General features: G+C 39.2%; 1 protein-coding gene across 3 annotated transcripts in view; it reads left to right on the forward strand.

The window, feature by feature from the left end:
• The window catches only part of MNAT1 (MNAT1 component of CDK activating kinase), a 124,697-nt gene that overhangs the window by 54,922 nt on the left and 53,258 nt on the right, over window positions 1-16,517 (forward strand). For all 3 annotated transcript variants that reach the window (XM_074868988.1, XM_074868989.1, XM_074868990.1), the window contains exon 6: window positions 133-258. In XM_074868988.1, coding sequence (XP_074725089.1) covers window positions 133-258 — 126 coding nt within the window. The remainder of the gene's footprint in view (window positions 1-132; window positions 259-16,517) is intronic.

The following is a 16,517-nucleotide window of genomic DNA, read 5'->3' on the forward strand; positions in this document are numbered from 1 at the left end:
AGGATACTTTAGCATTATGCTGCTCTGCTAGTGATGGCCTTTCAGACACAGCTTGCGGTTTTGAAGAATATGCAGTGTTAATTAACGTTTGTTTTGGTTCAGCATTCAAATTTGTGCCTCATATGTTTACAGGAGAGCTCCAGTCTTCCTGCTTCACTGCTTTTAGCTCAGCATAAGGACAGATCTACTCACCTAGAAATGCAACTGGAAAAACCCAAACCTGTCAAACCAGTCACGTTTTCCACTGGCATCAAAATGGTAAGACTTGTTTGTTTCTTTTTTTTTAATGCCTTTCAAAAGACTGAGGATTTCCTCATATGAAATTTAGAGGTTATTTAAACCCGAGTTGCATATTATATGAAGCAGACTGTTCTCTTCCAATTAAGTAATTAGGAATTAATCAAAGAATTTAATCATTCTGCTGCTTGGAATATATGGAATATTTTCATTGCGTAGTTGTCAAAAAAACCAAGTTATACCTCTTTCCCTGCAAACTTGTGGTGTCCTTGAATTATTACTGTCTCATTTGTGTACCAATTCTGGAAGTTGAAATTTTGGAAGTTCAAGAATAGCCTGCACTTTCTTCAGATATACTTTAAGCACTGGAATAATCTGTGAGTATGAGATAGACAGTTTAGAAAATGATACTGAGTGGTTAAGGATGCTATTTTCATTGTTATTGGACTCTAGGAAGCAGCATGTATTTTTGCAAATGTGTTACTGCTATGGTCACAGTTAAAGATCTGTCAGCATTCCTGTTCTTTATCACGAAATGGTACAAGTACGCATCAGCCTGTGTGTAGAAATGTAGTTGGGAGGGAGTGGTTTAGGGCTGGGAGCATGAGTTACTGATCTTTTTTGTACCTGACTGCTTTTCCTTTTTTTTTGTTAAATGTTTGCACTTTTTTTAGACTTTGTATTTTAGAATTCATAATGGTAAATGATGTCTTGAAAATAACCAACATTCTCTACCTCCTCAACAAACCAAGAAGTCAGCAAAGCAAAAACCTTTTCATCAAGCTAGTCTCCTGTCAATTAATCAATTTATTTTGTCAGGGATATCTGTGCTGTGTTCATTATTCCCCAAAGAGTTTACAGTGTAGAAGCATTCACCGCTTATTTTTCCAAAAGTAGTGTCAGCTTTGGCAAAGTTGTGCAGATTGTTTTCTTGTTTTCCTGTAGTATAAACTCTTACTCCTTTTTCTTTCACAATCTAAGAGTTTGGGGAAGATTGATAGGCTTTGTGAGATGTTTTCTGTTTGTGTAGAAAAGCTAATAGAAAATGTTTGTTCTGTTTAAAAAATGTTCTAACTGAATGCCTCTATTTTTCCTGCTGTTAAAATATGTTGTCAGAATTTCTTAAAGCTGCTGGCCTTCCTTCTGGGAAGAGGAAGAAGATAAGCTTATGCTACATGATGAGGACAATGGAAGTACTTTCTAATGCATTTGTAAATGGATATTAAATGCAGTATGTGGTAGTGGGCATTTCAAATCTGCAGCCCTAAGTAAACTTCATCCAGTAATGCTGAAAAACTTGGGTGAGGAGATTTCTAGCATCATGACATTTAAATCTTAACATCTGGAATAATAAGGGAGACTCCAGATAACTGATTGATACTTTATCAGTGTTCAGAAAGCGTGAGTAGATGACTAATTTAATTTTAGTCCCAAACCAACAAACTAAAAAAACTCACCCTGACTGACCTTAGTCCTAGATTAAAAAAGAACAACTTAAAAAAAAAAAAAGTTAGGAATAAGTACAGTTAACAATAAAGTTAAGGATTTGAAGTTGGTGACTACTATTTATAGAAAATGGATTACATATCAAGCAGAACAGATTTTACACCGATCAAATTACAGGTTTTCTTGAGAAAGATGAATGTTTCCATATTTTCTTCATAGGGTGCTTGATTTAGTTATTACATGACTTTGATTTTTAGAATAATATAGAAATTACATTACACAATAATAACAATATTGAGATTCTGCACAATAGATGAATTAACTGGCTAACTTGTAATTTCTGAAGTAGTTACTGGATACCACAACATGGGAATATTTCTGTGGGTGTTCTGCTAGGACACAGTTCAGTGTTTGGAAGCAGATGTTGAATTTCTATGGATGACATGCAAGTTGGCAGCTTATAGACTGCTTTGACAAGCTGGCCTCGTTTGAATGAAATGTGTTTTAATATGGCTAAATGCAAAATTATAAATAGAGGAGTAAATAACAGGCTCTGTGAAGAGGATTTGGAAGTTTAGCTAAGCAAATACAGCAATTTGACTCTTAGCCACAGCATGTGTGTGTGTGGGGGCCTTGGGTATGTGAATAGTACAGCAATAAATAGGAAGGACTTTTCCTTCTGAATGCAGCGTTAGGAAGACTCATGGACTGAAGAGTTCTGCTGACTGCATTTTGAATGCAAAAACCAGAAAGAATGCAAAGAGGAGCCACAAAGGTCCTTTCAAAGGGAGAAAGATACGCTTTGTACTGCTTTCTGCTTCTAGTTTAAGGGAAGGTTAAGATATGACTCAATTTACAGTAAGTACCTCCTTAACACAGAACCTGCCAAATCTGAAACTCTAGCAAGAACCAGTAACCTTAGTTAAACAAATAGTATCTAAATAGGAACTGAAGGAACAAATAAGACCTAAAGTTCACAATGTTCCACTAGTTAATTTGCCCTACTGTTAAAGTTGACTCTGGAATGCAATGAAATCTCTAATTCTTCATGTTTTCAGATTAGGACTGGGATGCATCTTGGAAAGTTACTGTAGTCAAAATTGTCCTACTCAGAACAGAGTTGCTTTTGTAAAAAGCAATACTGCTTACTGTACATGATTCAGTGTGGTTGATGATCCGTGACAGTGTATTCTAGTGACAGCATAAGGTGAATTCCCTCCTAGCCACTCCCCTTATGATATGCTTATGTTCCAGGTTGAGTGTTTTTCTAAAAAACCAAGATGCTCAGTCCATTTGTTTGGCATAGGTGTACACTTGAAATAGGAAGAGCATTTGTTGCACAGCATTCTTGATAGTTGCTTTAGCTTTGCTCCTCTCTAAGCTACGGGGTTCACACCACTTTTATGGGTGGGGACAGCTCTAGGGGAGTACTGAGGATTTATTAAAAAATACAGTTCCAATTAATGCTCTTTTTGGCCCAACAATTCTGCAAATTAACTATAGTTTCCGTGAAAAGTCTGGTTTGTGCTCGTGAGTTTCAGCAGCACAACTTTAATGAATCACTATGTATGTTCAGCCCCTGTGCTTTTGGGTTTGTTTGGTTTTTTTTAATAGTTTGGCCACTAACCTTTTCTGGTGGGTGTTTTTCCTTAATTTTGTTTCAAAAAAGGGAATTCAGATAGAGCTAACTGAGATGCTGGCTAATCTGGAGCTTGTGTTTACACAAAGGCTATAAAAATATGCCAGTTGTGGCAATCCACTTGTTTTTTTTCAGCTTAAACATGACTGTTTTTCCTGGGATGGTCTTGGTCAGAGATGTTCTTCAGCCTGACTGATAATCAGACATGTTTCTCGGTTTCTGAATTAAGAGGCATGCCCATTCTAGTCTCCTGGGCAATGCTCAAGGAAGTTGGCTCATTTAAGGTGTCATATTAGTGCTGTGGAGTTCCTGTGCTTTCAGGGGGAGGAGGGAGTGTCTTTCACTTGTAAGCTAAGCAAGAGCATCCCCTATAGCACGAGGCAGACAATTAGCTCATAGGGATAGGGTCTCCTTCACTTTTCTTTTTGTTCAATTCGGGTTTTTTGCTCCATTCAAATGGAAGCTGTTTTTTCTTCCAGTCTGCTCATTAACTTTTAAATTTTGTTTCAGTAAATTATATCTTCTGTGCACGAAGCATAGCTTGTTAATCGATCAGTTTGATTTACCTGTGTAGGTGGGGGGAGAAAGTGCTTCAGAGCTTTCTGCTTATCATGCTCATCATATTAAGAAACATGCCTTCAGCATAGCTGAATATTTAAAACAGTCTTATTGAATCTAATCTCAAATCAGTGTAAAGCTACAAAAGAAACCGTAGCAATCTTAATTGTGGCAGCAGTGCTAAAAATACTCTTTCCTGTCAATGCTTGTACTTTAGATTTTAGTAGCTGTCAAAGAGCAAAGGTTGTCAGAAATTAATGTTGTTTCTAGCATTTCTAGGGTTTATCGGTGTGCAAAACAAATCTAAGGTCTGGCAATAGAACCGTTCTTCTGTTTCTTGGTGAATATAGTGACCGTTTCTGTTTGGGAAGTGGCTTTAATGTGAAACTAATTTTAATGTGTGAAAGAGGTGCTCATATGCATTGCACACAAATGGCAATTTGGAAATGCAGCAGGAATTATTTTCATTACAGTAATTTAGGATTTTTTATGTCTTTGGTGTTTACAGGAGTGTAGGAGCCTTTTGGTGTTTGTAGATCTGTGCTTTACATTACCACTGGTTAAAAATGCATAGAAGTGTGGATGTATTTAGCTTGTCTTTAATTCATTGAACTGGGAACATTCAAGTCTTTGAGTCTGTGGCCCATCCGTTTACATGTTTGTAAAAAATATGACTGCCTTAGACTAGCTCAGCTTCATGCTCTCTTCAGCATGTTTCAAGCTACATGCCCTGTCCCTTTTCTGTTCCTTCCAGTTTTATAATTTTTGCTCCCTTCCCCCAGCCTCCTGGGAGACTTAGCCTCTAGTGTTGGTATTCTTGAAGTAATTTCATGTAGTTAAAAACTCAATTACCTCTAATTGGATTACCCAAATATTCAGGAAAGCAGCATAGGTGTCCTCTCACCTGCTACCACTTGGGAGAGTTTGCCTTTTTATATTTTATACCTGAGTACCGTAAAATTAATATAATGCATCATTGACCATTCAATTCACAAAACCATTCATGGTTTTTGTTTTATTACTTATTAGCAGTGGGAATATTTATTAATAGAAATAATAGTGCAGTGTGTGGTACATGCTTCGTCATTACCAAGATGGTCGCTACCCCTCTGAATTTGCAGTTTAAATAGATGTGTCAGGGAGGGAGGGGAACCAGATGCCCGGAGGGGATGTACTTGCCCAGAATTAGACAGCAGAGCAGAGGCGGAAGGAGGAATAGGATCCAGCCCTACTAAATTCCTAACCTCATGTCTCTTCCGTTGAGCCGGGCTCCATCTCCTGTCAACAGCACCCCTGAATGACAGTGAATTAAGAGTGAAATACCTGCTTCAACTTCTGCTTCCCTGTCCAAATCACAGCAGTGATGTTACGTTTAACTTTCTGCGTGTCTGAGTATTACCAGGATTTTATTCCCGTTCTTGCAGTTTCAGGCTATTAGTAGCTGAATGCTGGGCAGAGCAATGTGCAGTCTGAAGCAGCTAGAGCTTGCAGAAGGGAGCAGTTGAATCAGTATTTCAGAGGAATGGATCTGTGTCAGACGCAGGATGTCTCGGACACCTCAGGAATGCATGTTACCACCACACTGAGCATAACAAGTGTTAGGGAGTAGCTTTCGTGCAGCATTACACTTACAGTATTATTCTAAGGGGAAATAACATTCTTATTTTACGTTATGCGAAGCTATTTCTTTTAAAACATTGACCTCATCAGCTCAGGTCAAATTAACTGTTCTTCATTATTGCCTTTTCCTACAATATTGCTTCCTGTGCAAACAACTGCTCAGCGGCTGCTCCTGGTTTTCAGTCTGTTTCTTTTATAGCTTGTGGAGCAATTATCCAAAATCCTGTTCCAAACACAAAAAAGTCTGTCAAAATACCTTTTTAATCAATTGTGCTCCTTCAAAGTTGCTTAGACATATGCCAGGTGCTCTGAGGTAAGTGAAGTGCATGTTGCACTAAAATTTAGACTACAACTATTCTGCAGCTCCCGAGAGTGCTTTGCCACCCTGTCTGTGTGATCGGGAACCGTTTCAGCCTTCCAGCCTTGCTTTGTCAATTCTTACTGCTCTGGTTTGGTTGGTTGGTTTGTTGGTGTGGCGTGTTTGGTTGGTTGTGTGTGTTTGTTTTAAAGTGCTTTTAGTATTTGCCTAAAGTTTAAAAAATAAATAAATAAAATCAAGCCTGTTTCCTTCCTTCACTGTTAGCTCAGCTGGTCTATCTTCAGGCGGCAACACTTCAGATGGAATTGATTTCTTTGAGATTGGTGTTTTGTTTTTAATCTTCATTTGGCTCATACTACGCACGTTTCTTTTTTGCGGCTGGGTGGAATATTTCCCTTTTCACAACACTTTGTAGTTTAGAATCACAACAAAATCACCACACTTATTTTCAAGAGGAAGTAGTGTGTTCAGGTGTACAGATCCTCTTGGAATAGACTTACCTGTGTTAGGGAGCATGCATGTAAAGGTAAGATTTTCAGTGGCACTATTATCTCAACCTCCAGCAGGAGTCTGGCTGAATATATACTACAAGGCTGATGCATTGCCCTTGCAGCCTTGGTGTCTGCCTTGCACGATGGCTGTGTCCCAGCTCAGTGCTCAGACACACTGGGCTGGGCATCAGTCCAGTGAAGCAGATCCCCATTGCACAGGAAGCCCAAATGTGCTGGTGAGAGGGGAACCACAGCACTTTCCAGCAGGTGAAGGTGCTCAGAGAACCAGCATTCTGGCCAAGCGGCCTCCCTGGAGGAGAGATTCACAGGAGGTGCACATTTGGAGAGCAGGTGCACATAGCCCTGTAACACCAACTCTTACTAATGGGATTCTGGAGTTGCTAAGCACCTTCTCATAATTCTTAGTAAGAATATATATTGCATGTTGCTTTAGCTTTGAATTTTTGTCATCAATAGCAGTGTCTTGTTTTTAACAATGAACATTGCACTGATCTGCTGAGAAGGATACCTATTCCTGAAAAGAAAAAAGAGGAAAGAAACGGTGTCTGCTTGGATCTCCACCATCTCTGACAATACCTGGATATGGAATTCAAATATATGAACTGTGTCACACCAAAAATGCTGAATGATAGAATTCAGGTTAGGGCTAACATGCTGGATTTAAACATTGATCTAGAGTCCTGTGATCCACATACTGCTTGCTTAAATCACATGAGATTATATATACAATAGGTCTGCAACTTCAGAGTAGCATGATGGAGAATGATTAGCAGTAGTAAATATATGTGTCATACTAAATCTCTAGCCCTCTATTTAAATAAAAATGTTTTGTTAAGAGTCAAGCACATACATGCTGAACTGTGCTTAAAGTTTTTGAACTTTGGTTTTGAAGTGTATGCCAGATAAACTTTATTTAAGCAATCTATCATCTGAACGCTTCCTGTGCACTCCAGCCCACAGACTGAAGTCTAAAGCATTTAATTGGGTTCTGGCCTTACTAAGTAATTACTGTTATATCAAAGTGCATAAACATTAAGTGCATTATGTTGACTTCATTAATTTTTTTCCTAATATAGGTAAGAAATGTTTTTTGGGGAAAAAAGGCAAAGTAAATGATAGTATTTGTTATTTCCTCTCCCCTCATTTACACAATGCTGGCTTTGGAAAAGGAGACTGGATTTTGAAAATTCAGTCCTACATGTCCTGTCTGTCTTTGCAGGATTCCTGTTTGGAATGCCTTAGGAAAGATGCCATAGTGGAAATTAAGCTGTTTGGTGGACAGACATAATCAGAGCTGCTTGACCTGATTCTGTTTTATGGTTGGGCTCTCTTATGCTGCGCTGTTAGAATAAATATTTGTTCATTTGCTTTAAGGCTCCTTTACGTGGCTAAAGCAGCACATGTTTATATACACATATTAGTATAAATACAAATTAGGCCCATAAGTTTGCACAGCTGTAATGACTGGAATTTAGTAAATGAAATAGTGCCAACACTGTTAATTGTACAGGAGTGAACAGCAAGACCAATGTACTTGTTAGTAAAGCGGCTTTAGCCAGCAGTGGAGCAGATCAGCTCTTCAGCTGTCACTTTGGAATGGAACTGTTCTTAGGGTTTTGGTTTTTTAAATTTTTTTTTTTAATTTTTTGATTTTTTTTGTTTGTTTGGGTTTTTTTAATCTCCTGTTTGATTTATGGAGTTGCCCAAGGGCTTGCTTGCCTGACTCTTCACCATCAAATTTCAGAAGTACGTCTGTGTGTCAGGCAGCATGTTGTTTTGATCCCTTGAAAAGATGCTGCGTAGGATGAGGCTCGTAGGGAGAAGACTACTGGGAAGGGTTCAGCCAGGCTGTCGTCTGCTCCCCTGCCTGTATGGGAGCCGTCACTGGGACAGAGCAGCAGGAACTGGGCTTTAGGTCCTAATGTAGGATGCCCAGATTCCATCCTAAGCAACAGCCAGACCTGCCACTAGCTACGATAGCACAAAGACACGCTGCAAAGTGATCTAAGGAAAATGCTGTTTAAATCAGCCTGAGATCTTCCTATTTTTGAGTCTTATAGCTCTGAATATGCTATTGCTTGAGTAGGTGTTACTGTGAGCAATAAGGAGAGATCTGACTGAAAGAAAGAAGGTGGCTGAGAGGAGAGTCCAAAAAAACAGCTGGCAGGGAAATAAAGAATAATAAAAAATTTCTCAATCATTGTTTGTTTTGGAAAGATCATGCTTTAAGCACATGGAAATACTTTACACATTTGAGAAGTGCTGACTTCCTACATGCCTTGTGAAGGAACAGCAAATCATTCATATAATGTAAACACATTTATAGATTGTTCCAATATAACTTTTTTCAGTGCTGCTGTTCTTTTTAACTAGATACAATTTAGTGCATATATACTCTTTTGATGCTATACTTTGGCCAAGAGTTGCAAACATCATAAATGTTAAATATTAGAGTTTGTACTAAATGAGCAGTGCAAAGGTATTGAACCACATTTTTAATGCAAAAAGTTGTTAAATAGTGCTGCTTGATGCACTGTTTAAAAGTAAACATACCAGAAAGTAGTGCTGGGGTGAAACACAAATAAATAGCTTGTCTAAAAGTGTGAGTATAAGCAGTCTCATTATGTCTTGATAGAGATGATATAAAAAAATGAAAGCAGACAAAGTTCCTCTGTAAGGGTGAAATTTTAAGTCAGGAAAGAAAAAGTAATAAAATTGGAAGCTTTGGTGCCTGAATTGCAGTGGGTATTTGTGGAATTGTGTAATCATAGTGCTAGGTGGGGGTCTCGAGAGGTCATGGGGTCCTTCCCCCCACTGTGAGGCAGAGTTGGGGGTACTTCATGACAGGTACCTGACTAACCTGTTCTTAAAGACCTGGAGAGGGAGACTCTGCAGTCTCCTGGGCAGCCTCTGGTAGCACTGACTGCCCCTGCTTTTGCATTTTAGGGGAGACACAGAGTTACTAAGTTTCCTTCACCCAATGCAAGTTCATTTTCTGTCTAGGTACGTGCCAGAAGCAGGTTGTTCTCTGCCTTTTTGTAGGAACTTTTTCTGTACTTGAAGATGACTATGTAAAGGGGACTTCACAGAACTAAATATTTTAGAAATTAGATCTTTAAAAAAAGTGCAGAGGCCTTAATTGTTACTTAACAATAAAAGCATTGATTTCTCCTGCAAATGGTTTATAGACTGTCTCCACTCTGCAGACTAGATGTGAAATGACATTCATCAGCTTAGAAGAGGACTCTCTAAAGAGGAAAATTATTTGAGAGAACAGTAAGAACATTTAAAGAATTGTAGTAAGAGCAATGAAGGATTTGAAGCCATTTACACAAGCTAAAGCAGTACATCTGTATGTGTGCACGGAAGAATGTGTGATCTTTCTGTCATGATCCTTTTTTCTTAACACTTGTCTGCATTTGTGAGAACATGTTTTCTTCTAATCCTTTCTTCTGTTGCTGTTGATCAAAGTAGTATTGTGTCATTCCTTTATCTTCTCTATTGTGTACCTGGAGGAGGGCTGGTGACTTGGAATGGCAGAGTTGGGCTAATGGCTTCATAGATTCCTCTGAGTCAGCGGTCAATTGGGTTACGTCTGTTTGTCTGGTTTTGAGAGGTTTGCTGATTAGGTATGCGTGTGCAGACTTATCTCACAGACTAGTTTTATTCCTGGTTATTCCATTTCTCAATGAAGTGGGGTCTATTTGCTGCTGATGTAGAGTATATTGACCTTGCAGCATAGTTAAAAGATTTCCCATATGCCTGTATTTTTTTCCTTGCCTGTTCTTCACACAAATTTTGGGTAAGCACAGCCTACATCTGGCTCTTCTGAAATTCTTGCCAGACTTAAAGTTATGTACGGGGACCCAGGAGCAGGATGAGAGGGATGGCTGTAGTGGGAGGCAGTTGCTGGAAGAAATATGGCAGAGAAGTCGATACTAAGTGGCAGTGGCAGCAGCAGTGGTGTGATGGTAGAGCATGGGGTCAGGGCTTGTGGGGATGGGGAAGCATAGGGCAGCAGGTGAGATGGATGGAGGAGCAGGTGAGGACTTGGATGTGAGGTGCTTTGAAGAGAACATGGAGGGGACATGGGGCTATTGCTCTGAGGAGAGAGATTTGGATCAGAGTTTGACAGAAAGGTGGGACTGAGTGGGACAAGGAAGTTTTTAGGAAGAAGGGCTGAGGGACTCGTGCACAGGACTGGGAGTTATAAGAGAGCTCTGGGACAGAAGGATTTGGGAAATTGGGGGGTTCTGGTACTCATCTGTCTGGATCAGTTCCCATGTAAGAAGTCTGGTCTCAGACGGCAGCAGGGGATGGTGTGTGCACACTTGGGTGGTTTCAAGTGTGACCCCCCCCGCCACTTGTTAACAGGTTTTCTGGCTGAGGGCAGGGGTGTGTACATGCAGGACTTGTGTTTCCCACAGCACCTTTTGTTTTGCGTTAATCTCTGTTACAAGGTACACCAGCCTTACTAATATATAGTAATTCCTTACAAGGAAAAAATTGTCAGCGTGTTGACTGAGGCCATGCTGAGTGTGTGCGTGTAGCACCTTTCTGCACCTTAACGCATGCGTAAGTGAACACAGCAGCTAAATGAATGTTTGCTACAGGGTCTCAGAGGAATCAACTTTTGAGCTTTAAAATAGCACATTTGTAAATTAAAAATACATTTACAAAGATGTATTTCAAAAGAGCTGTTGGGGGCCCTAGTTTTCAATAGTCAGTACTCATCCAAGATGCATTCGTATTGTGCTAGGGTACTTGCAGCAAAAGATATTTTGGATCAAAGAGACAATGTTCTGTACCAAGGAGACTTCAAAAGTAATTTTCCTCAAGAATGTTTGTTCAGGTGCAGAGGGTGGGAGAAAGGAATATTGTTTTAGGCAATCAGCGGACATCAAAAGGTGAATTTCCCCATATATACCTAGTCTGGACTCAGTGTGTCAGTCAAGGTGTCGCTCGAAAGGAATATTGACAGCATTGGCTAATAATGAAAGAGAAATTATCCTCATGAAGAAGCACCTTGGTCTCTGAAAGTTTGGCTTTATTCCTCTCAAATGTTCTGATTTCTTCTTTTAAGAAGAAAAACCTGGATAATGGAGTATATCAAAGAGGAGAATTGATTATTTTAGTTTATTGGTCTGCTTTGCCAGAACATAGTTGCTACACAGGTAACTTGTATTTTGAGGAAATGTGAGGCTCAGGTGTAGTTTGTGACGTGTTATAGTTCAGCAGAATGTGTTGCAGAGCAGTAAAATCCTCTGCCTCTTGCAAAGCAGATAATAGCATGGTGATAGGTTGTATTTTATGCAGGCTCTTTTTTTAAAATTATAAAATATGTAAGAATATTGTGACTACAAAGAAAACCTGCTTTGACTCACTTAGATAAATGTGTGTAGTGGTATGGGCAGGAAATGGAAGGACAGAGAGCACATGTGGAACCATCTATCTAAATTAGCTGGATGGGGGCCAGGAAACTGGAATTTACAACATTTTCAATGATTAGTAGAAAATGAAATGATGGCTTCATGTAAGAATAATGATTCTTTTATTATTCTGGGACAGTGAGGTAGATCCTTCAGGAGACAGACAGTATGTTTAAGTTTAAGGTGCATGTGGAATTGGAAGACAGTGGAAAGGTAAGTAGGTTGGAGGGAGGAACAATTTAAAACTGAGGGCTGTGCACAGGAGGAAAGCAGCATATATTTTTAGGTCTGAGGTCCATTCTCCTGTTTCATCCCTTGAAAGAGAGGCATAAGTAAATAGAGCACTGCTCTCCAAAGCATAGAAAGAAAATCACAGAAATGTGATCCTCTGCAAGACTGTCAGGCAGTGCTCAAGTGAACAAGAGCTGCTGGTCTGTGCTGTGTAGACGTGGTGACAGATCTAAAAGGGATCAGTGTAGGCATCTGATCCTTGCCATCATTAGGCAGTCTTTGGCATGGGGGCTTAGGGCTGCCTATGTTTGTGTACCTGTGGGCATGTGTACATGGCTAGCATTGGAGAAAAAAAAAAAAGCCCACATACATTCAAGGCTATATATAAAGATGGCCAGCTTGTAATGCTTCCCTGTGATAGGCTCTTTGAGTTCAGACAAGCAAAGTTTGAATAATGAATTAGCACATATTTGAAGAATTTTTTGCCTTTCCAAAAAGGGGGCAGTTTCTGTAAGAGCGTGATGATAGTGACACTGGGAGTGGCAGTGTTTTCTCCACTTTCATTTGGAGTGGGATTTGAGCCAGATCATGACTACAAGCTCAGAGAAGGGATAACCTGGGGGATTTTATTGTTGGATTTTCCACAAACTCTAATATGGATAGAACTGGAGGGCTTCAGTGTTGTCTGCCTGACAGAGGAGAGATCTTGGCATAGATATTTCGACATCTAGATCCTGGTGCACAAGATCTGTTGGCACTACCTTGGCTGTGCCTGCACACCAAGGGTTCCCCTCTTTGGTTGCTCCCAGTGAAACATGGTTAGGGTTTTCTTTGCGTGTAGGTGGAGAAGAGGTCTTGGCTTGAGAGCTGATGGGAGGCTGTAGAAGGAATTGCAGTGGGAACTTCATACTTCCGTTGTCTTCACTCATTCTGTTTTCATTTATTCACCTTAATCTGCCACTTCGTGTGATAATGCCTTGAACTTGAATTCCCATTTTAATTTATGTAGGATCTGAAACCTAAACAGGATTAGGCCAAGAATTTATATCAAATCAGGCAATTCTAAAATCTGTTTGGAATAAGGGGTAAAAAAATCCCCTACCCCTTAAGGTGCAGTTTATACTAAAGCTTAATGTTGTATCAGTTTAGTTTCATTGATGATGTTGTATACAGCATCTGCTTTATGCTCATTTTTAACCTGTTTTGTGTCTGGTTAATTAAGTGAATTTGAAATACAAAATTGAACAGATGTGTTGCTTTTAAAGTAACAGAAATATTCTTGAATCCTGTACGCATTTAACTGTTGGTTGCTTCTAAGCTGTGTAACTAACTTCAGCTGTAGCTGAGGTGCCAGGTATGACTTTGGCATGAAGTCTGTTTATCACCTGATAGAAAACCTTTGGATTTTTTTAAAAAAAGGACCCTAAATAAAATATTGGTGGTATCTGGGTTTTGTTTGTCATGAAGAACAAAGTATAAATGTGGCTGCACTTTAATTTTTACTTAGTTTATTTTTATTTATGAGGAGGCAAAGTACAACTGCACCTTTTCAAAATGTGAAATTTCTCATGCAGGAAGAACCCCCCTTTAGAACTCGGGATACTTTATCTTTGCTGTTAAATACAACACTACATGAGCATGCTGGTTTACCTTCTGTTATCTTCAGCCCATCTCTGCTCCATCTCACTGGTAGCATCAGGCTTAGAAATGAAGGAGTGGGCTGTGCTGGAGGTAGGAGAATTGAACCTACAGGTGAGAAGTGAATTTAGACAGTAAAAACCACTGCTGCATATTCTGTTTGGGGAAGCTTATGTCTGCAGCTCTGAAGCTGTGAAAGTGCAGTATGGACCTAAGAAAGGTGGGAGGAGAGTGTATTTTCTTATATTTTTGTACAGGGAAGTTTTTGCTATTGTGCATTCTGTTGCCTTTCATTTTGCTGGCAGAAAAGGAGGAGCAGAAAGCTAAGGAATGGCCAGCTGAGGCTTTTAGGAAGGGGAGAGAGAACCCATACCTGATGTCGCCCCTGGGTGACAGGGAGACACACACAGAGCAGTTCTTTATTTTGGCAGTCGGAGGTATGTGTGTGTGCATTGTCAATTGTCCGTGACAGCTGATGTTGGAGGGAGGGAGCTTTTTAGGGGAATTCAGAGATTTAGATCAGGGAATACTAACTTGAATCAAAATGCTTCATTTCCGGTTAATACCAAGTGACTATCAGATGAAGCCAGTTTGAACATGATTTTCTGTACTGGAGTATCAATGCAACTTAGTTTGGGTGTTTTTTGTTTTGCTTTCACCACGTTCCCTAGCAGGGCCTATTTTGCTGAAGGATCAGTTAGAAAACCTGAAGGAATGTGGGTGATGTGAATGATGGGGTTACCACTCTGACCACTCTGGTAGATTTGCTGAATTTGTAAAAGGGGCAGATTTTATAATTCTTTTATCATTTTATATTTTTTGATTCAATTAAGCTTGAAATTTTTTTTATTATTTGCATAAGGGCATGCAAAGTATTAAGCTAAGGCCATGGAAGATAATTTTGTAAATACTTTCATACTGTTCTGAAATCTAATTAAAAACCTGCAAAGTTCATCATTCATCATTTTACCATGGGAGTGTATTTCTTATGGAGACAGTCTAATATCCTGCAGCAACTTCATGGCATTACAAAAATAATTAATGGACCCTTTTAGGGCAGTGTGTGTTGCTACAATGTGGAATAATACTTCAGTGTTGTAAGTGAATGGTGTGCTAGGAAACACTAATCCCTTGTGTATAGTAACAGGAAGTATGAATATTACTTATTAATAATAATATAAAACACCTTTGCACACATGCTTTTTTCTGGGCATGTCTACCTTTTCATAAACAACAGTGAATTTTAATTACAGAAAATTGGTGAGAAGCGAGAATTATTTGTGTAATTAAGAAGATCTGTTTATTTAAAAGCCTTCAGAACTTGTAAGAGATGGAACTTTGCTGTATACAAGGGATGAATGTTGTGCAATAATGCCCCTTCATTCCCCTTTCATAATAAATCTCCGCAGAGTATTCATCTAAAGGGCTGGATGCCAAAAAGAACAGGTTCGACTTGTCTGTGAGGATTTACACCACAGTAAAATGCACAACTGCTTTTGTAGAGGTCATTGTGAAGGTCACGGAGCCAGTATGCACCACTGAATGAGAGCAGCCTGTAACAATGGTGTGAGAGGTTGGACTGGGTGAAATCAATATTTAAAACCTCATATGAAATGTAGCAATAAGCTGGAATCGTTAAAACACATGACTTCAAAGCATGTATGCTGTTTTGCAAGAAATGAATGGCCTCTTTTCCAGAAGTTTGCATCTCATACCCTCTGCTGAATGTAGCTCCTAGGTCAGAATGCAAGAGTTTGCTCCGTTCCTGACAATTAACATTGAAATACCTTAGTATATCCAATACCCTCAAACCATTAACAATTGCCTCTGTCCAGTTTAAAAAAACACCCTTATTGGTATTGAAGTGGATTTAATTACCTGAAATTTGGCACACCATTTTTTTTACAAATAAGGTCTGAGTTTGACCACAGGGTCAGTATGTCTTTAAATAAAAGATGATGATCATTTCAAATGGCAACCGGCCATCCGTGGGGTTTAGTGCAGAGATTAATTAGTAAACTTTGGAATGCGCTACAGCAAATGCAGCTGATTGGCAATAGCATGTGGAGCAGCAACTGGTGGAAAGCTAGTGCTGCTGAGCAGCAGAGGTATTTCCAAAAAGACTTAAGAGTGCTGTGATGTGCTGTGCTTTAAATGGCACTGTGCTGGTTGCATCAAACCACCAGTTTTCTATTTATGCGTCTTAGTAAATGCACAGATTAAAGAAATCTGATGTGCATTTGGAAAGAAATCAAGTTTTCTTTTGTTGTTTTGATGCGAATAGGTACACCCCATCAATAAACAGTGACGCCCCTGAATATCGGTTTACAGAATATTGTGGTTTGTCTGCAGTGCGTTTTGTAATTTGTTTAACTAGGAAGACAAATATTAAGGGTATAGAGATAGGAATTATTTGAAAAAGACACTGAAGTAAACATGATTAATTCAATGGCTGTTGCAGTAAATCATTTCTTAGAACTCTAGTCTACTTTTTAAAATGATACGGATTACTGAGTATGTGTGTTTGCATGATTTATAATTGCTTACTGTCTTTCTTTTAAGGTTTTAAATACATGCTTAGAGAAATTTGGAAACTTTCTCTGTAAATTAGCTTTCTAAGGGTGCTTGATCTGTTTAGTATGAGTAATGGACCCCATTACACATAGTCCCTAGTGGGACTATTTTCTCAATTTGTGTAGGCCATGGGATTGAGGCCCAGATAATAAAATTAGGATGATTTATGTAATAAACAACTATTCTTGAGAGACTACTTGGAAGCCCTATATACTTAAAATCTTTCAATATTATTGTATTAGTCTCGTGATGCCCACCTTCAGTTCAAGAGGCATGGTCAAGCATCCGTTTAAATCAGTAAGAAAACTCATGCC

This window comes from Strix uralensis, chromosome 4 (assembly GCF_047716275.1).
Source record: "Strix uralensis isolate ZFMK-TIS-50842 chromosome 4, bStrUra1, whole genome shotgun sequence".
Taxonomy (NCBI): Eukaryota; Metazoa; Chordata; class Aves; order Strigiformes; family Strigidae; genus Strix; species Strix uralensis.